The 21547-nt window shown below is 40.4% G+C and overlaps 1 protein-coding gene across 1 annotated transcript; it reads left to right on the top strand.

The window, feature by feature from the left end:
• Window positions 1-1451: 1451 nt before the first annotated feature.
• Window positions 1452-20524, top strand: T265_01973 (hypothetical protein; the record flags this gene model as incomplete). The annotated part of the gene is made up of 7 exons (XM_009166111.1): window positions 1452-2121; window positions 5185-5638; window positions 8416-8589; window positions 10050-10150; window positions 15214-15433; window positions 17188-17326; window positions 20352-20524. 7 exons carry the CDS (start codon window positions 2067-2069, stop codon window positions 20433-20435), a joined length of 1227 nt encoding a protein of 408 aa, XP_009164375.1.
• Between the last annotated feature and the right edge of the window lie 1023 nt (window positions 20525-21547).

Genomic DNA, 21547 nt, shown 5'->3' with positions numbered 1-21547 from the left:
CTCACAAACAACAGCCCACTGTCCCTTCTTGATCCCTAAAAGAACTTCCATACCACTTTATCGTCATCATTCAAATTATTTGCCAGTGACCTCGGGGGTTGTTTATGCCTTCAGAAGAGCCAAGAACACGTTGCTTTACAGAATGAAATCCAAAGGACCCCTCAGGTGTCTACAGATTGAAATCCGCATTTCTATGTTGATAACTACCTCATCCTTCTCCTCAAAGGCTTAGCAAACGAGCCCGGCTACTCAGCTTCTACAACTTGCAAGATATTCCACGGAAAACAATGCGGGCATTTCATGCAACAGCCATTCCCCATGGTAACTTGAGGTTATCGAAATCCCTTGCGGAGACCTTGTCAAATCAGCAGCCACTTGGGTTCTTCAAAGAGATGACACTTAACCCGGAATAATATCCAGAGACCGAGCTCTGCATGCCGTGTCATACAGGCTGAAAGCCCCATGATTAAGGATGATAAGAAATTATTGGGGCGACCAAATCTGAGGGAAAGCTCACTGCCTGATGCTTTTGGACGTATATTTCATTTCCCAAGAATGTTAGCAGTAAACTTCTCGCACGCTTTCAAGAGCTTTATCAATACATAGCGCCTTTCTCACTACATTGGTTTGAATAAAATGTTACGATCAACTGCTGGAATTAGAATGCCGGCGCAGCCATGTATTCTGCATCCGGACCCTTTCTGTATAAGCCACTGAGAGACTCCAAACCCGGAATTTCTTTCCATCCCAACTCAATTAAACTTTCAGCAACGCGGTGAATTAGGTTTCACATCCGGCGTCGGATAACTTCACCGCACCCAATATCTGGGGCATGGAGAGCAGAAGCTGCAGTGGTCTGGCTACCCAACAAGTTAGTTTACTAGGAGTGTGTGGCAAAAAAATTAAAATAATAACGCCAGGTTGGGTATGCAATAATAAAGAGGTCACATGAAACAGACTAACTAACAATTGTTCTCTCTAAAATAGTTCGTCGATGGCCCAGGTCAGCGAATAAACAATAATCCAATCATGGTGGTCCAGGGGTCTTCTTCCGAACTATTCCTACATATAATAGATTACGATACAATTAGATACAATAGATTACGAAGATGGTCCGAAATGTTTTGATACCAGAGTTAGTACTCGCGAATGACCGCTGCGAGCGCGAGCGAAATCAGAAGAGAGAGCCGAAGCATGTGACTACGCTTGTACTCCGTGACATTGTACAAGTGCGCGTTTTTGCAGTTTTTCGTAATCAAACAAGAAACGATTATGCAATTGAAAAATTCGTAGTGTTATAATGGAAACGAAATAAAGGTACAAAACGCCACGAAACTTAGTGATCCCCCTACCACTCTGTAAGTTCCCCGAAGCCCACCCCAGAGCGGGGCTACAGAACAAACTGGTTCTATGGAGTCAAATTTTTGATTTCAAGGTTGGAAACCATGACTCTTGTTTTCTGCTAATTTGAAAGGAACTGTTTGACAATAATTATTTTTTTCATTGAATCTTCAAAAAAATGCACTCATGAAATATGGCACAAACAACCGAACCCAGTGATTTCACGCATTCTATCGAATCCGAAAGACCAAACTTGGTGGTTGCCGAGGAACGGATCAAGAAGGCAGAGGATCTTTTGTGCGAGAAATTAAATTTGAGCAAGCTAAGATTGGTTGAAATACCGGTATCAGTTTTGGATCTAACTCACATCAGAGTAATTGAATTCTTCATTTAGTCACTCTTCTAGAAGCTGTATCTTGCTCAGAATATGCTGTTTCAAATACCGGACTGTATTTTTACACATTTGTCTCGCCTAACTTGGCTAGATCTCCGTGCAAATCTTCTGTCTTGCCTACCAAAGTCGATAAAATGTTTGAGTTCTTTACGAGTTCTCCTAATAGATGATAACAGGATCAGAGTGCTGCCTTTTGAGTTGGGTAAATTTCTGTTCATAGACTTTGAAATTGCTTGCAGGTCTATTGAAAAGGTTAAAATCCCTACACATAAGGAATAACCCAATTGAATTTCCACCGAAGCAAATAGTTGAAAGCGGGGCGAAAACTCTGATGCGTTTTTTGCTGGACTGCTACCTATCAAGAGAATTTCCGTGCACGCAGAAAGGTAGGATATGGTGAGGTGAATGATTATATATATAAACCTAAACACTTCTTGTTCCAGCAGTGACCCCTCTAAAACACCACTTGTGTGCGTGACCAAGGCTGAATAGTCCTTGTGAACTCCGACTTTCGAAGATGATACCCTCGGCCCGGGGTTTCCAATTCTTGTCTACACACCAAGACGGCGGTTTGATAGAAACTACACCCTAGACACCCAGTCGAAGCTCTCACTGAAGTCCACAAATTAAACATCCGCTTGATCACTAGTGTCAACAGCCTCAGCATATATTTACTTACCCAGTTTCAGACTTCCCACAAATAACCTTCGATTTCAGCACAGGTTGAGATGCCGTCAAGAGTTTATCCTCTCAAATCTGAAGCATTATGAAATCCGTTCCTGATCTAGCCATTGATTTAAACGCAACGTCCTAGAAGAAAGCACGAGGGTTGGGATACTGCCAGGTTGCCCAAGCCTATACATGGAAAGTCGAGAGGCAAAGATAGAGTTCGAAACACGCAAATCACGTGAAGGTAACCACTCTGCACTTGCCTGGATTTCGTTTATCCCTTCGGTGAATATCAGCTTTACACTTACAAACTTTCACCCCATTAGTTTGTAAAATTAGGCTGAAGACACTGTCGGCAATATAGTTCCGGATACGGAAGATTATTCTGACATATATTTTGAAAAGTGAGTTAAGTTCAAGACGTTACAGTTGTTCAAGGCCAAACAAAACATTTCGTAAGGATGACGTCGATCATGTATAGGCATAGATTTGAAGCTTCTATTTACGAAAAATACTGTTGCTCACAGCTTGTATATTAAGATAACATCTATTCACTAGTTGTAAAACCGCGGGGAGTGGTTGGCTCCAGTGTCAAAAGTAAGTACAAGGTTTATGTAGGGCTGATAGATTATTTTGCTATTTGCTCCCCCTATAGATGCCTATCCACCTATTTCTTCTTCGTGCTAGCGTCCGCTTTTCTTCGTTTTTTTTCACAACAAGACTTTCAAATAACTCACGGTTGTACGGGACCAAACCTTCAGTGTTGAACAATGCTGTCATGCTCTTGATGATGACGATGATGATGATGCAAGCGTTTCCACAACTATTATAGGTATCCCGCGTTTGTGTGTTCTGGAAAGTTTTGAAGAATCCTGAGGGACTTCATATCTTAAGCTTATCAGCACAATCTTATCCGACCAGCTTTTTCATACGATAATGACTCATGTTTACAGTGATCTGCAGATTGTGACTCACCCTCCTGGACTTATGAAGCTTCAGACAAATAAACTATCTCAGCCACCCGTCAAGGTCTTCATCTGTTTTGCTCCATGTGCATACCTCTTTCGGTTTAGAAAATGTCCCTTAACTTCACATACCGCAGGGCACCAAGAGTAACCATACCCTAAATCTCACTTAGTACCTTGTATTTGGACTTGCTTTATTAAGATGCCTCCATGCTTTCTGATGGATTAAAGAAACGATTGTGTTTATTCTCAAATTAGTCCGATATGTACTCGAGAAGAATGTTGGTAGATTCATGGTGTCATCTGATCAGAATTGTGCCAAATGGCTCATATCCTCCGATATTCAGCCGAAGTACTTCCCTGACTTATCACTGATTTTGGGTTGATGACAAGTGTTCCTGTGTATGCTTTCGCAGAGACTTAACAGCTTACCAAGATTCCGCTAGCTGAAGCGGTAGATGATTAGATCACTGCACTTTTTATTTCGACATAGGGAATCCAGGGAGCCAAGAAGGAGTGCAGGATTTCCAAAATTTTCTGGACTGAATCCGATTCTCACTTGGTTACCACCATTTTCACTTATTTAATTTATTTGTACAAAGGTGCCCAGAAAAGATATTTTCAAGGAAAGTCTGTAGACATTCAGACACAAACTTGATCCACTATTAAATCGGTTATGATGTGTCCCCTCAGAAAGTTTATAGATGGTCTTACCGTAAAATGAGTGGTGTTAGAGAAAAATTCGCAAGCACTTGTGATGTATTATTGTAATTCCATTTGAAAACAAGTTTGTTTGACACATTTTGCAAAACCTTATCCACGTAGATAGATTAAGCACAGTCTTTGGGACAATACATTTTTACATACCAGGACTAAATTCTCTCAGCTACCAGCAGGCCGGTGATGCTGGAACTGCTTTGATGAAATGAGTGTTATTTGGAGGCTTAGCCACAAATCAACGCACACAAAGAAGATATATGAAACGTGTATAACTTCAGAAATCATTACAGACAATTCTCGGAGCCATAAGTTTCTTGCAAAATGTCTGTACATTAGCTGGTTTCCATTCCAAGAGTAACGGGCCTACTTGAAACGAGGATCATAGTAGTGATACAATGGGTTGTTCGTCGTGCCTTGCGTCTGATATGCAAGCTGGTAAGACACGTTTGTTCACAGATTTCAGAATGTGCTGAAAACCGTGTGTTTAGATTTGGGAGCCGTCAGAGACATAAAACTATCCAGGATTTTGTTTTATCAGGATCAAAGATGCTCAGTTGCTCTGGTGAGCACTGGTAATTTAAAAGTAAGTGTAATTCGTGGTTAGCTTTGATAGAGCTGATGCCTTCTGAAAGGCAGAGTAAAAAGGACACTTGACCAGCAAAAGCCTCACTGTTATCTTATACACCATAATCATCATCACTGTAACCAGCATGGTCACCTTGGTGTTCACGATGATCTTTTACTGCGCATGTTCATAGGGTTCTACCAAAAGCTTCATATTAGATAGCAGATAGCGACCACTTAGGAAGTTATGTCCTGGACTTCAAATGTAATAATATTTTAGACACTTACGCATCTCGAAGATTTCTAGTAAAAACGAGACAGTAAATAAGCTGACAACAGATTCTGATCTAACCCTCAATTATCACCACTTCAGGGGTACAAAGGTTGAACTACTGTTGCTCCTCCAAGTATGGTAACCATAACGAAGTAAGATATCATGAGGAGTTGAGCCATTCTTAAGTCAACAAGTGGGTAGCCCATCTTAAAACAAACTGAAAAGCCTAACAGTCATAATTTCGCACACCCGTCTAGGACAAACTTCGCACAGAGGAATCGCTGATGAACAAGATCGGCCGAACTCAAACTTCAATTTCTACGAAACAGTCTTGGATTCCACCAATGGAGACAGTGCCGCTTCAAAGAACCTGGATGATTCTGTAGACAAAATTGATGGAGTGAAACAATTTGCTTTGAACGCAGACAATGAAGTCGGTTCCAAGGATAAGCAGAACGTGGAGGATGGTTCTAAAAATATGGTTTTACGTGAAGGCGACGAAAGGAACGAAGAATCATTTGGGTCGACTGGATGTGGTGATGCTAACTGTCTGGCCAAACTTATGACCGACCTGAACTTGGAAGGCCAAAAAAACGTGACAACAGAAGATGATTCGGATCCACCCCCAAATCCTTTGGAATCAAAGTCACACGTGTATCGAAAAGTAGAAAGCGCGTATTTTCGCAGTAGAAGAACAAGAAAACCGATTGGGTGAGCATTAGAATGAAAGGTGTGGGAGACCAATTAGATATTTGTTTGGCCTAGGTGACCTGGAACGTGCAAATTAATCTGATAGAATGTTTTTCTATTAAAAACTGCAAACAAAACAATCTGACAAACCTCTGAAAAAGCATAGTTACAAGGTATATGCAACTTATGTCATTTAATATTTTTACCAATCTCTTCTTTTACCATGCATTCTTCCTATCACTAATAACTTTGCTTCTAACGGACTAGTAATGGAATTTAAAGGTTTGCGCCAAAGTGCTTATGGCATCAGCAAATTGTTACATCTCACAGGCATGATTAAACGCCTGGGCAATAAATTATAGCTTTATAGTGCCTGCTCATAAAATGCTGTTTGCGCGTGCATTCAGTAAAGCTTGTTGAACACTTACTTTTTATTAAGAGCGGTAAGCGAAAAAAATTCACGCATCCGTTCGACTTGGTCAGCTCCCGTAAATGTGAAAGCACGAAGCATCAAATTAACAGTCACTCAATTTTTCTGAAGATTTATTGATCTGGTTGTGGAGAATTTGATCACTTCGTATTTTCTTGCTCGATTCTTCAGCTTAAAATCTTACCGGCAGTAAAGTGGCCCCACAACAGATAAGTGTTCGCTGAACTTTTTAACAATATTTTGGCCTGTGACAGCTTATCCATGAAGATTTTTGTTTCACGCACCAAGTGTTTTTGTCTGCAGACCTAAGGTGAGACCAAAGCAGACCTAAGCAAACATTTTGCTTACTGAAAAGCATGCATTTCCTTTGCCGTAATCTCAATTGGACTGTCCGACTTAGATCAACCCATCATGTTTTGAGTTCCCTTAGAGCTAATATTTGTAAAATGATGCATTTTACTTTTCGAATTCATTCGTTTTCGCGCGGCTGCTTAACGTAAGGCCCTCATTTAATACTACCATCGTGGTAGGTACTTTGTGTTGGAACCGTCATATATTTGCACAAAAAAAGCATTCAGGACGAAATCTCCAGACCTTTTCACTGTTGTTGGACTCTATACGCTTTGAAATCAAGATTCAATGTAAATGTGTAATTAATCTTGTTAGGTTACAATTAGTAGAACAGAAATTTTTGCAGAAACTGCTACAAATCTATTGGATCCCGTTCACTCTCGACCTGTACCGGGTTAGCACACCCAGGCAAAGGCAGGCCTGACCAATAGTAGCGAGCAAAACAGATCTAGCATTACCAGTAACTTCAATTTTTTACAGATCAGTCAAATCTTGAGGTTACGTTAACTTTTTTACCACTTAAATTGGGAATAAGACCCTCGTTATTCAAAAGTAAACTGGCTCACACATGGGAGTAGCGTTTAACTCACAGTTTGGTGCATTTTACTGGATGAAGGGCCTTTTGGACAACAAATGCTGCGGTTTTGGAACGATACTGTTCTAATGGCAGATGTATTCACCGGTCGATTTGATGTGTTCCAGTCTCACGGCCATAATCCAGAGCAGCACACTATGTTCCATAATATCTGTGTTCTTCTTAACTCCATAACAAGTTGCCCTGCAATTTAATGCCGTCTGTATTCAGAATTGCCGTTTGATATTGCTTTTGTGTACCACAACTATGGAACACAGGTAGTACAACTTCAAATAGAAAAACTCTTTGGACATCTTCGATACTTATTTTTGTATGTAGTAGAAGTTTTAAAAATGTTTATTTCGAAACCTACCATAACTAGTGCACTAGTAACATTGGTAGTTTAACGCGGACGTAAAAAAATTAGGATGCTTGCAGTTATACATAACCGTCGTATATGTTCCGGTTCTATTTTCTACTCATTTCGTTCTCAGTGTGATGCAATGTTCAGTCCTTCAGGTTATTTGGAGGTACAGAAATACACTATTCTTTTAAATTTTCCCGAACAAAAATGGAAACTATTTTCGGCTTCCCTAGAAGTCAGTTATACTTGTTCAGACTATTACGAGGAGTATGACACATTCACATCACTAACCCGTTACTAGTGGCCACACAACATAGGGTTATCTGATGTGCATGTTAGATTTTACTGAAAGGTACGATTTCTTCATACTTGTTAGAAATGATAACACCCTCCTCAGCTATTTTCGCCGGCTAGTTAGGTCTTTTTGAAGCATTTGGCACATGTTTCCATTTATTCTTTCTACTCGTTTTGAGCACGGATTTTGCTTTGAATTATACGAGCACTATATCCCGTGGCCTACGCACTCCATAATCAACTGACATGAAGAGGCGTAATGATGTAAATCGCTAAGCAGTTAAGGGTTGCCAGATACTAAGAATGGTAGCATACCAAAGTCACTATTAACACAACCATGAATAAATGGTACACCGTTTGTGCTAACTGAAGCTGGCACGGTTCTCGGGAAATAATTGTTGCCTTCATTGTACGTCTGCGTACGCTCCTGGACGCTCTGGTTGGAGTTTGTTGAGCGACCAACCTGGTCTATATAGTTTAAGGTAATGACTGTTTAAAATTTAACATGTTTCTATTTGGGGAAAACCGACATGCGAAGTAAAAATGATGTTGGAATTTGCGATTTTTCAAAGGAAGGATATCGCCTAAAAGCTGGAGCCTATGCCCTGATTATAAGCTAAGAACAGACAGACAACCTTACTGATCTGTTGTGATCAACCTGTAATCAACTGTTTTATATAATGTGATGAGAAATTAAAACTACTTCATACTGGGTAGTAGTTTGGGTTATGATGTCACTTATTGTCGTTTGCGCAAAATATTACAATAATGTTATACATTTCCAGGAAAAATGCATTCGCTGTCTATCCTTCGCAGTCGGCCAGACACGAAGCATTGCTCCCGGATGAACCATCCATGCCGTCACTCAAGCAAATTCGGACACGCCACATGGATGAAAAGAAAAGGAAATTTCGTCAAAAGATTCTGGCAACGCGCCAAACCGCAGTTCAAAAATTAAAGTTTGTTTTCAGCACATTGACGGCCGAGTTGATATTCACTGATTTCTCTCTAATAGGCTCAGTTTTTTGGAAGTGATACCTTCACACTATCAACAAATCACGCAGGAAATGAGCCACAAAGACTGAAGGATGTCTAACGATCTGGGTTTAAAAGTGCACTTGGACCCATGAAAAGAGGATTTTGATGGTCTGTTAATAACTTCGCCCCTATAGGCAAGACTCATTCAAGTACACTTCCATTTGTCTTATCCTGGAATCATCTTTAGTAAGATAAATCTGTCCATGATCCACAGAGTTCTACAGAATATTTCAAACCAATGCGGAGCGTAGTGAAATAAGATGTTATCATCCAGTTTTTCACGTGCTATGGACAGATGTTATGAACAGTTTTTGCAGTCCACTGAACATAAGCCATATAAAGCCTTCCTTAGGTTCTGCAGCATGTTGTTGGATTGTTGTGATCCAGAGATAAACTGCCGATCCGATGTGACTAGCCTGTGCTTTGGCTCTGTATACTAGTGACACCGCGTGCTCGTTCAGGCTTGGATATGGTTCGGTTTGTCGTTGCGTTGCCTAAGAAACGTCGTTTAGCAGGTGCAGTTTGTGCGGAGATTATGTTCCTGTGGGGGTTGAAAAGTCACATTAAGGTGTTATTGGTTCAAGAAAACATCTCAGTATAACAATCACAGTTCATCTTACAGACGGCCTCGGAAGCGTTATCTTCTCCGTCTTAAGCGATTAAAATCCAAAGTAGACTTCAAAACCTTGTCTACCCCAAAAATTTCATTACTGGGTAGTAGGATTTTGGAAATTACACATACGTTTAGTAGAATAGAAAATTTTGTTGCCAATTTTGAGGCGACCTACCGCATTTCTTCGTCCAAAAAATTGCAGAAGCTGAGAGTTTTTCTGTCACAATCATTGTCAACTAAAATCCCAGGTTGGTGTTTTTCACCGTTGTCTATCGTTGTTGAGAAAAAACGAGGAACTCCGTCGGAGAGTGCAAGCGCGAGATTAAAAGGAAAACGTTTAAACGGAAAAATTAAGGAAAGAGAATCAGATTGGCAGCAAGGGAAGTGAGCAATTGTAAACAACGGTATTCCCTTTTGAAACTGTTTACTATAATCTATGTCTTGGCAGAAAGCTGCACAAACATCTGAGTCCACATCACATCAAGTATTGCGTTCACACATATCTCTTTTGTTGGTGTGCAAAGTTCGTGACGAAAATACCATGAAAACCAGTTATTTGAGGGTATTTTATGTTTAGGGAACTGAGACTGGTAGTGCCATTTCACTGCAATGACATCTAAGGATCTTGGTAGGTGAAGAACGTCCTTATCCAAGAAAAAATGCAAATCTCTTGTCATGGGCATATGTCAACTCAGTAGTGAGATTGGTTATTCATAGCGGAATCCTAAAGATGAAAGGTCTTCCAATACCAACCTTCTTCCTTTTCAGAGACGCAGAAAGGATTCGATCCTGGAGACAAGAGTATCTAGACAAACAAAGACAAAAGATTTGGGAGTATTTACAGAAGAATGAACAAGAAATTAAGAACGGTATGTTGTCACATTAGGTTGACCTGATTTATTGCTGATTCATTTTTTTGCTATCACCCAGCCCTACTGGTCCATGTACTCGATATACTAGGATCCTAATAAAAACCCTATTGTTCAGTAAAAATCAGTCAAAAAGTTTCCGACATAAAATGAATAGGTTCCAAAAATTGCTTTGGATTTTAAATAAGCTAAAGTCCTGCTATTGCAATATGTTACGTATTCCGTGTTGGTTGCAGCGTCAGTAGCAGAGCGAAAAATCATGAGTGAACTAAAGGGCACTGTCTCTAGGAAGTAACTCGCACTGACTACTAAATGTTCTGATGACGGGTACAGTTAACACCTCAGGTTTCCATTTTGAAGTCGTGCCAGGTTTAGAGCAAACTATAGGAAATTCACAAGATTTTTTAGGAAATTCTTTCAAACACCAATCAGATTGGTTTCTTATATTGCAGGTTTCACCTTGGGGCAAGCTCAGATGACTCGGCCGGTCGTAATTTTCAACTTGGTCAACGAATACTTGATCCTAGGATCATAAATACAGAGTGTTTGCTGTTTATGCGACCCTAGTTTACGTAATGCAATAGAACGAGTTATCGGAGGGTAGAAGTCACCTTAATCAAAACCCCAAAAGCTCTGTCTACCATAATGGGCCGACGAAGACAAATTGTAACCTTTGCTGAGGACAACAGCGAGGGAATAAGCGAAATCAGACCACATACACAAGGGTGGAAAACTTTCCTCATAGTTCAAACATACTGGCCTCCAACGAACCTCAGCATCGCGTAGCACCCCAGAAGTAATTTTAACGTTTTAACAAGACCTCACTACACTGGTCCTCTTTCCACTTAGCGTCCCGTACGGTGCTCAAGTCAAACCAAGAAGCCTCCGGAAAATGAGATGCTTAAAGCAAAATGATTTTTCTCATTGGCAGACGTTGCATATGTGTTCACCGCTTTAAGGGGTGGTTCGGAACACTACACGAAGTTCATCAGCTGGATTAACAGAACCTCAAAAGTGCTTTGAAACCCATCAGTGTCCAAACCGTCTTAAAAGAAGGGGATGACTGCAGCTGAATAGCAGTGGTAAAAGTTCTCTGAGTAATATCACGCAGGTTTCACACGCATAATCTACCCACCTTGGATTCAAAATTCCAAGTAATATTTCTGAGCATACATAACTCTCTTTTCCTTTCCAAATTTGGGTGACTCAGTTTTTTCTGGCTTTCACGTTCATCTTTTAAACATCCAAAATTTACATTTTGACGTCTGATGTTTTGCTTTTAAGACGGCCTTTCGAGTGCACGTTCTTTGGTTAATACTAGCAAGATTTGATATTTTCACCAAATAATAATGTAAATTGATGGTATACTGAACGCAGCAGATTTCCGAAACAACGAAAATGATGCCAAAAGTCGAAAATGCCGTCCATAATCGAACACAGATATGGTATTTGACAGACACTATGCATTGTTTGGCCCTAGTTGCATAGTAAAGACGTGGAAAACCAGAGGTGGAGCAAGGTCATAAGCCATTTCCTAAAATTGATTTTAGGCCTGCAAAATTTATTGGCAATGTAGCGTGGTCCATGGTCCAACTGAAACGCAGCAACTAACCGTATTTTATATCTTCCGTCACACCGTAAAACTTTTTTATGCGGGTAAATTTCAAGTGCCATTATTTGTATTATAGGTGTGCGGAAAGCAGCTTATGAGGTAGACAAAAAAGAACATTGTCTGATTAAACCTAAATACGTATACGGTTTGTGTGTATAAATTAGAGTAAAAAAGTTACCAGATATGAGTTCTGCCAAAAACGTCTGAAGTTGTAAAAAAATGTTACCAACACCCTTACTAATATACTTTCGAGTGATAGCAGTTTATACAACGAATGCGAATGTTCAATACACAGATTTGAAGCAAGTGAGATGCTTTTGCTATGGCCATTATCTACTTTTCACAAAAAAGGGTTCCTTTAAGGTAAAAAATGCCTGATGCGGACACGGAGATTCACTTATGGAGAACTGACAGAGTAAGTTCAAGTCTACAAGTGTTTCATACAGACCAAAGATTCGTATAATTTAGACAGTTAGGTTATTATCTGAAATGAAGCTACTAAAACTGACTGGACAGTAATTTGAAACTTGCTATAGTCAAAGCTAACAAGAAGACGAGGATTTGATGGAGCTTGTTCAGTCACTGAGGACGAGTTGAAAAGATGGAAGTCGGGAAGCTTCAAGACGTCCTCTTCAAAAGTTTTCTTCGGGATCCTGTCCTGCACCTGACACGTAACAACGCCCAAAATCTGAGAAGCACTGTTCAGTTGTCCCATTCTTGTTCGGAGGTACCAGTAACATGTATCCAACAAACGTCCTAGGTGGCAGTTAATCACACAACTGGACATCCACTAATAGTCGGAGGGTTTAGTCTTTGATTACTAGTTGGTAATTCGCTAGCTTTAAAACTCTATGGAGGTTCGTTAAGATGGACACAGTTGTTGAATCATAGAAAGGAGAAAACATCTATATGGTGCTTCATGGCTTATCGACAGATCGGCTACATAACTGAAGCACAGTTAAAAATGTCCTCTTTCTACCCACCAGAGTTTAAATAAGATTTGCCCACAAAAAGTGAGACCATGACGATAGCAGTGCTGAATAAACCCATGTAAATACGGGGGTTGCTAGAGGTCATAATTAGGGCATTATTTAGAGTGATTATATTGTGTGTCTAAATCTGGCTCTCTACGCTTATTCATCACCGGTTCCCTAACTGCCAACATATGAAATGATTGATTATGCGCCAAAAATGTGAATGACTGCAGTCAGCAAGTTCTCGCTGTTTTACCATTTCACGTAGTAAATAATTTACACCATCAAAGTAGGAAAAGACATAATAGGAGAGCCTAAATCTCTTTGCTTTGCCTGTCTTAGTCATCTAAACGAACCAGGAAAGCAGCGTCACAGGGGCACAACAGACGTGGTTTTAGGCTACAGTGAATGAGCAGCAAGTTTCAGTATAAGAACCGGGGCTATAGGCATCGTTCACAAGGGGGTTTACTGAGGTAAGGATGGGATGGACACAAATTTGGTTTCCCATACATCCAGCCGTAAATCCACGCAAGCAGACTTAACCCACTCATAAGATGAACAGTTCAGGACACCATCAAAGTAGGAAAAGACATAATAGGAGAGCCTAAATCTCTTTGCTTTGCCTGTCTTAGTCATCTAAACGAACCAGGAAAGCAGCGTCACAGGGGCACAACAGACGTGGTTTTAGGCTACAGTGAATGAGCAGCAAGTTTCAGTATAAGAACCGGGGCTATAGGCATCGTTCACAAGGGGGTTTACTGAGGTAAGGATGGGATGGACACAAATTTGGATCAGTTTTCATTACACTACTGTTCAAACTAAACCAAAATAGAAGACAGTCTTGCAAATTGTTCATGAGAAACCTCTCAATAGCATTCAAGGCTGTTTCTTCAACTCTTCTAAAAAAGAACAGTGAGAACGATGAAAAAATAACTTAACTTGCTAAATCTTTGGTTGCCTTCTGTTTGCACTTGTTTTAGTGAATTTCAATTAGGGGATCCCTCCGAAGAACTAAAAGACGGTTCTCTACAAGAAAATTATGATCACATCGCTGAAGAAATGCCGACTATGGTCTCGGAAATTCTATAAAACTCAAACTACAGCCATTTTTTGCCACGAGTGAAAAAACGGGGATAGTCCTTCAGAGTCATGAATTGTCAAAACAACATCTGGTTATTAAACTTTGCTGAAGCACCGGCGATTTCGCAGCCTTAATCCTATTTGTATGCAAAACTGGAACCCTTGCTTTCCTTGTCAAGTCTGGTGCTGTCCAATGCCTGAAGCCTCATAATCTGTGCTGAAAATACCCCCAGGACTAATGCAAAAACGAATTTCCGGTCTACCAGGATTTATCTAAAAACCTGCTCGTTATCCCGCACTAATCCTGAAAGAGTTGCTCTTCTGCCGTTATCACAAGCATAGCTTAACGGGAAGTTCATATGGGTAACAGGAAGATCAAGCGACTGAAGTAGGCATTTCTGAACCGTCATGCGTGTGCCGTTTTTCATTTCTTGGCTCCCTGTGGAATCCTTCAGTTTTTAGCGTCTGTTTAGCCCACATGATATCACTTGAATGGTAGGCGCTGCTGTCTTATTTATGCACTGAAATGAACAACGTTTTGGTTCTCACCTCGGTTTGGACAGTGCAATTTATCATAATTACGTATGCTTACGATTTGTTGCAGGGTTATTAGTCTCACAAATCATTTGAAAATCGCATGCCTTTTAGAGTTGCTTAATTAAATTCAAAACAGGATAATAGACCGAAACAGGAAAGAAAGGTGAATCTTTCGTTTACCTGCGACGAAACTCGGTGATCTTTGAACCACAAAACATTTATGTGACCAGGATCAAACCTGAGGACTAAAACACCGTTGACATAGCCAATTAGCTTTCAAAACTTTCAAATATTTCAGTCTAGTGTGAGGAGGATAGCAAAGACTCTATCTTAACAGGCGAAAAGCCGTGACACCAGTAGAGGGATTACTGAATACTCGCAATTTGAGAAGCCATTTTGCTACTAACCAAGGGCACCCTCAAGGCACCTACGCAGGATTCTGATCACTCATATTCCTCATGATGTTTTCTGGTTGACATATTGCAACCAAATGCAGCAGTACATTACGCACCCGATGTTGTTTGCACTCTTCAAAAGTGCAAAACGTTTTGGATCTGTACACACATTTGACGAAAACGCTTAGACAATCTAGAACAGTAATTATTATTTTGGGGTTTACGTGCAGATTCTCCTTTTTAGGTTGATTAGAATAACGTGAGAACAGGCTCAATATGATCAAGATTGTAACCGTACAAAGACAACTGAATTTTGTGCATACCCATTTCCTCAACCGACCCAGTATAAATGCCCAGAACTAGAAAAACTACATTGGTGTTTAAAACTATTCTTTCTGCATACTGAATCTTGACCAGTAAACCATATTCTCAGTTTCAAAACTTAGCTTCCCCTCCTGGTTTCAGAATCGTCCATTCGTATGTTAAGCGCTCCGTTTGATGTTGGTGAGGCGGATTTAAAAGTGATTGGTTCGAATGATCTGCATACAATTCGTCAGAAAACCATTCGACCCTCCCCAAAGCCGGAACCACTTGACCCTCATGTAACGTTACAATTAGAAATGGCCAGGCAAGTTTGGCTGCGTTTGTTTGATAATTTTATGCATCTGACAAGAGGTATGGAAAAGTCAGTAACCTCATATGTGCGTACCGTTTTCACCACCAGTATGTACATATTCTTACCACACTCTTGGCTCGACGAGCATTGCGTTCGTTCAAAACCTGACGTTAATAGCATGTCGATACTCGGCGATACGTACGCTCGTACCGGTTGATTTTTCCTAGAAAACATGCTCAGATTGCCTACACCGTGACTGAAAAATATCATCGTTTTCCAAAGCTTGATGAAGATACAGCGCAATCTGTTACAAAGGTATTTGGATCCTACTGTCAAGTTCCCATGAAAGTTTAGTACCTGAGTCCCTTTCGGAAGTCAAGCTAAGGGCCTGTACCTGACTTTAACGCTGCTGATTTGCCAACCACCTATGGAAGCTATTTGGTACTTCCATCAAGTAATCCTTCTAAACAGCTGTTCTGCTGAAGTTTGTTGTATATTTCTACTACACTTCCTCAGTTTTTATCTTTCAAAGAAAAGGGGCAAAACTGGATACGCTTTTTGCCTCAATGAGATTAATTTGCAAAAATTTGTTCACTGCGCAGCCCAAGCCTCCCTTTTTACTGCTCGTTATACTGACCTGTGTGTTGGACGATAGACGTGCACCTTTAAGAGGTGGAGGCTCCGATGTTCCCCTTCACCACGGTAGAAACGTTAGCATATATATGTATGAATAAAACTGTCCAACGGCCAATATATATATATATATCATGTAAACAGAAGCTGCACTGAGTGGGTACATACGCCGAAAACGTTGTCAGTCAGCACACATTTTTCATTTTCTTACTGGCTTACAATAGTTAAAATAGTTACCTCGGGGTTCCCACAATACGGTGTACCTTCGTCATTTTTCCCTTTTTACCGGAAAACATATTGAATTGTTTTAGGCAAACAATCAGTTGCTCATCCAAGGCACAAAGTAATATCGTTCGGATTCGAAAGAATATTCGCTTTAGTATACCAGAGAGAATTTGTTGGAATCAGGATAGAACAACTTCATCTGTTGAATGCCTAATGCAACTCATTCTTCCTAGCACATTAAACAACCCACCTATGACTATCCTGAAGCCTACGTGGTTTTCCGCCAATTAACTGTTTATGCTTTCCATTTTCAACATTCTTTGGCTGGAGCACGAAGGTCAAAGTAAGCATATTTTTTGAGCCATTATTTTGGAAATCCGAAAGTCACTTCCATCAGAGATGCGTATCGTTTCTTAGTTATTGCGGTGCCTTACCACGCGTAATGGCCAAACAGCCATTTGTCTTTGTTCAGCGGCAATGGCGTGAACTAGCCAAACTTTGAGAGGATTCCCCGGCACGTATGTGAGCGTTGTGTTCCTTGGCCAGGAGTAGCTGATCAGCGGTGTGATTAATTGGGACTTATATGTGATGCAGTGCCAGCCATCCTTCAGTCAAGCAAAATATAGCACGTGATCACGTGCTGGATGCCTCCTCGACCCGGTGATTTATTGCTTGAAAGGCTGGTGTGGATTGTGAAATTTCTCCATTTCTGAACAGATGATTTCCTACCTCCGACATCACATACCCCAAACTCTCATATTTAAAGCACATGTGTTGAACGCTGATGTTGTGAAAATGGTGTCTGAAGGGAGCAAAGCAAGCTGTAGTAGCTTCTAACAAAAGTTCCGCATGTCATGATGAACTGGTTACTAGCTGCTCAAATTGTGATTCGGAAGGAGTTCACAAGTACGTGTAGGATGCCTAGGGCGAATGGTAAACTAATTCACCTATATTTATCCATTCAGTGTGGAGCGGGACAAAAGACTTGCAAAGCAAGTGAAAGAACACACAGAAACTGTTGCGGAACGGTTTATTGCTCCCTTCCCAAAATCCAAAGAGGCTGTACACAACGAGTTACTGGGAGCCAAGCGAGATCTGGACCGAGTAAGTCGGTGGAACGTTTGTCTGAAAGGTTAGGACGTCATTACAACCTGGGCCATCCATAATTGCCTCGGCTACATAGTCCTATTTATGTTTAATAATATCTTTTTACTAAATTAGAAACTGAAGAATAGAATACTCCGACTATGCTGGGCAAATTTAATACTAAAACAACAATGACATCGGCAGTATAAATACTGCTTTCCTTTAATGTGGTTATGCATCGTTTTATTTTGAGACAAATTCTATTAGCTGAAACTTTACACCTGACTGCGATAAACAAACGGGACTAGCGATTAGCTGGTCAACCACGAGCGATTATTTTACCACACTGGACTCAGAAACAATGACAGGAACAATAAATAGTGATAAACGATTGAGGGAGCAGCTGAACTCACTACCACCTCGTTGATGCAAAATAAGTGAGCGACGGATAAAAATTATATATTTTTTGAATGATGGAAGGATGTGATTTCTGGGACTTGAATAAAATTGTTTTGGTACACCAAAAAAATTGAATATGGCGGTTCTTTGCAGATAATCACATCCCGGTCAAGCAGATTCGCATTCATATAGGAAATTTAAGGGACATATACGTACTACAATAAAAAACCATGAATAGTAAACCTCGTTTGACTTACCTGTTTGTAAAATAAAAAGGCTTCAATCAGCTGTAGCTGACATACAACTCGAACACACACTTGGTATATTGAGATATAAAGGCCAGTTAAGCTGGTTTGCCTAAACTATACTTGTATGTTCCAAAGGAATGAATGAATGTGGCTTTACATGTGCGGCCTTAGTTTGTGTGTAGGCACGGCATCCGAAGAATTTATTACAACCAGGAGAATCACAATGGAAAGTGAGGAGCACAGAACAGGAACAACGAAACCGGGAACTATTTGTCATGGTTTAAAACTGAAGTATGAACTTACAGATAACTGAAATAGAGCTTTCAATAAGATAGCAAATTTTTGGACTAATCGGCTAAGATGTGTTACAGAAACCACCTGTCCTCAAGCCGAAGATCTGAATAAGCTACGCGAATGAAACTTTAGCTAGCGTAAGACTAACTGCAATAGCGAATGTGCATGAACAGCTCAGCGTGACAACTGACTAAAACTGAATAAACAACTCGCCTGTGACAGATAAACTGATCATACTCCATAGGCTGTGCTGGTCACGTGCTCCAAATTCAACTCGACTGACTTAATCGAATGGCTCTTCTTGCACAATAATGCAAAGGGTGGAAACTAGCCGGGAGGCAAAACAATGACTTGACACTACTGGCAAACTCGGCTGCGCTGAACATTGCCGTCAACCTGGATGAGAACGTCGAGATGGGACATATCAATGGTTAGATATGGTCATAAATGTCCCAGTCGCGTAGACAATAACGCCAGCGCATCCAAACTATTGCCCACAACGCATAGTTCCCATCCCAATCTCCCCAACAAAAAGTCCACTGACAACTCTGTATTTATGTATCAGCTATACCAGCTACTACCACCAACGCACAGCTATCTACTTATCTCCCCAAATCATTAGTGAAAGGGACTGCTGCAGATAAAATCGCTGTAGGGCTAGTACAGCTGATGATGAAAACATGAAATATACATTTCAAATTGGAGAGAATCAAATAGCATGTTCGACGCACCGGCGTGCGGAACTACGGACAGAAACATTAAAAAGCTTCTATATTGGAATAAGACTTACATCAAAACTAGGTTATCACAACAACCATTATCAGCTCTGCTCCTCTCATAGGAGGAGCAGAGACACATTGCTGTACAATGAAATCTACTTCAGGTTACATTTCCAAACAGCAAATATCTGAGAAAATTCTATTGGGCGCTCTGAAAAAGATGCCTGGATAGCAACCAGAACAGCTAGGCTAAATAACCAAGCGGATATTCCAACCGTACATAATGAGCGCATCGGAATTCACAACCGCAAAAAACCAGAAAGGTTAGCTCTGAGGACAGTCCTTAATTGGGAAGTTGGTTGGTCAGCGGCTAAAAGGAGTACACAGTGCAACCACCAATAAGCATTCGATGGGGGCGCGTAGGCTCTGTATCACTCAGTGTTTGCACATCACCTACACATATTCGCCCGTAACACACTCTACCTGACAACGCACTAGTGATTCAGTCTCAACGGGTAATACAGCACTCGCAGCTGAACTGTCCTGCTTCGCGGACACATCTTCCACTCTCAATCATTTAACCGATGCATATAATGCAGGAGCGTATAAGCCACTCCTGAGAGGTCCTGAGTTGTGGGCTACATCGGATGGGCACTTGTTAAGGTTGCTTGCGGTGGTAAACCGTCGGTTTGTGAAACGTGGTAGTAATCGGAATGCTTCTGATGCAAATTTCGGCATTGCTTAGTCGTTTACACTGGAACTACTTTGCACGGCATACAGAAGAAAAGAGCCCTTTTCGGCTACTATATCCAGTGGCTTTATTGAAGACTTTCGTCGATAAACGGGTCTAGATGACCAGCAAACTGTCCAATTCTTCTCAATGTATCCTGTTCTTGTTGTAGTTTCTTTATAAGCTGATCCGTTATTAAAACAACCAACCAGAAAATGTACACTGTATTGATTTAATTCGTTGTTAACTCACACTTTTAAATGTAGGAAAGTGGTTTATTTTCGCTACTCGGAAGTCTCTTTAGATAGGTCATCGTCAAAGATGCTAATTTGCACTTCAGCAAAATATCAACAATACATATTGAACAAGGGGGACCCATAGAGAAGAAAATCTGGGTGTTTATACAAAAATGACCAGGGCGGATAATTAACGTCTTCGATGAGGCATGATGACTGATCTAAAAGAGGCTTTCACAAGATCACCGAAATTTTCTGTTTTTCCCTTTAAAAATTCAGCAGAGAATGCATGACAGATAACTAAATTTTGATGCCTAATCTTTGTTCATATGGTGCCGTTGGTTTTCGTAAACGCTATATATATTTTGAAATCTAACCGCAGTTCGTATGGTCTTTCATTCTTCCATTCAATTTCAGGCAATCAGATTACATCAACGTGTGCGACAGCGTCTGGAAACCCTTCATCATTTTCATGGATCAAATAGACGTGATTTATGGTGACAGAAAAAGACACATTGTGTACCTACATTCTTTTGAGTTTAGTTCATGTACAAATCCGAAGTGCACCTATTTTCCTTCACATGGCTCACAATACATAGCACAACTTCACTAAACTAAATCAAAAGTTTTCGGCGTTTTAACATGTTCTGTAATATTCTCAGGATTGTTTGTCAGTGCCATAGACACACTGATTATAAGCATTCATAAGCGTCACCGAAAAGACCGATTGAAAGTCACATTAAAGTAACCGGGGATTAAGTGAAAGTGAGCAACAAAAATGTCGGCATATTTGCGGTAGCAATCCCTACAGTCACTGCATACCACCGCGCTTTTGGAAAAAAGCCAAAAATCGTATTATCCACCAAAAGTAATTTTTAGATAGCCGGATAAACTGCGGTATTTTCTTTTAAAATCTGTGACAGCTGTTCGTTTTACCTAACTAAGTACCTTGCCCGTAAATCTGCTTTGGAAAGTTGGTTCCTTTTACTCCAAGACCTAGATTTAACGTCAGGCTATTCTGTGATGTCTATTGGATTCCTCGAAATTACTCAGTCGAAAAAGCACCCAGAGTGTTTGAGAACAAAACCTTTCTGTATGTTATTACTAAATTCTATTACACAATGTGTCCTTTGCACTTATCGTGCAATGAAATCGTAAATACTGCCTAGCCTAACAAGTACTCTCGGAACGTCTTAAACCCGACCAAAGTTTTTCTGGCATATGTAAAGTAAGCTCAGTCGTACTAAAATCCTCATCACTAAGGACGTTTTCAGAGGACCAATTCTAACGTGAAAATGTGTTGCTTCCCACAAATGGAGCGCTGTTGTATTTGAAAAAAGGATTAGTGATTAATTTTATCATGATTAGCGTAATTCACTTGAATGAAACAATCAAATTTCTGCGAAATTTGCGTTAGCATCGCGAGCTTTCTCAAAGTTGTGTAATATAGAAATATAGAAACCTTGTGAGTTATTGTGGCGGCAGCTCCTCGAAAACAATGACAAAATTAGAGTACAATGTATCGTTTGAGGATAGTATATGCTGGTATGTTTGCCACGGTAAGCCCGTGCAACTGATCATATATCATTATTAGATACAACCGTTTACGTCTA

The sequence above is a fragment of the Opisthorchis viverrini genome, assembly GCF_000715545.1.
Source record: "Opisthorchis viverrini unplaced genomic scaffold opera_v5_22, whole genome shotgun sequence".
Lineage (NCBI taxonomy): Eukaryota > Metazoa > Platyhelminthes > Trematoda > Opisthorchiida > Opisthorchiidae > Opisthorchis > Opisthorchis viverrini.
Note: the sequence above shows the minus strand (reverse complement) of the source record. Positions and strands in the feature narration are given on the sequence as shown.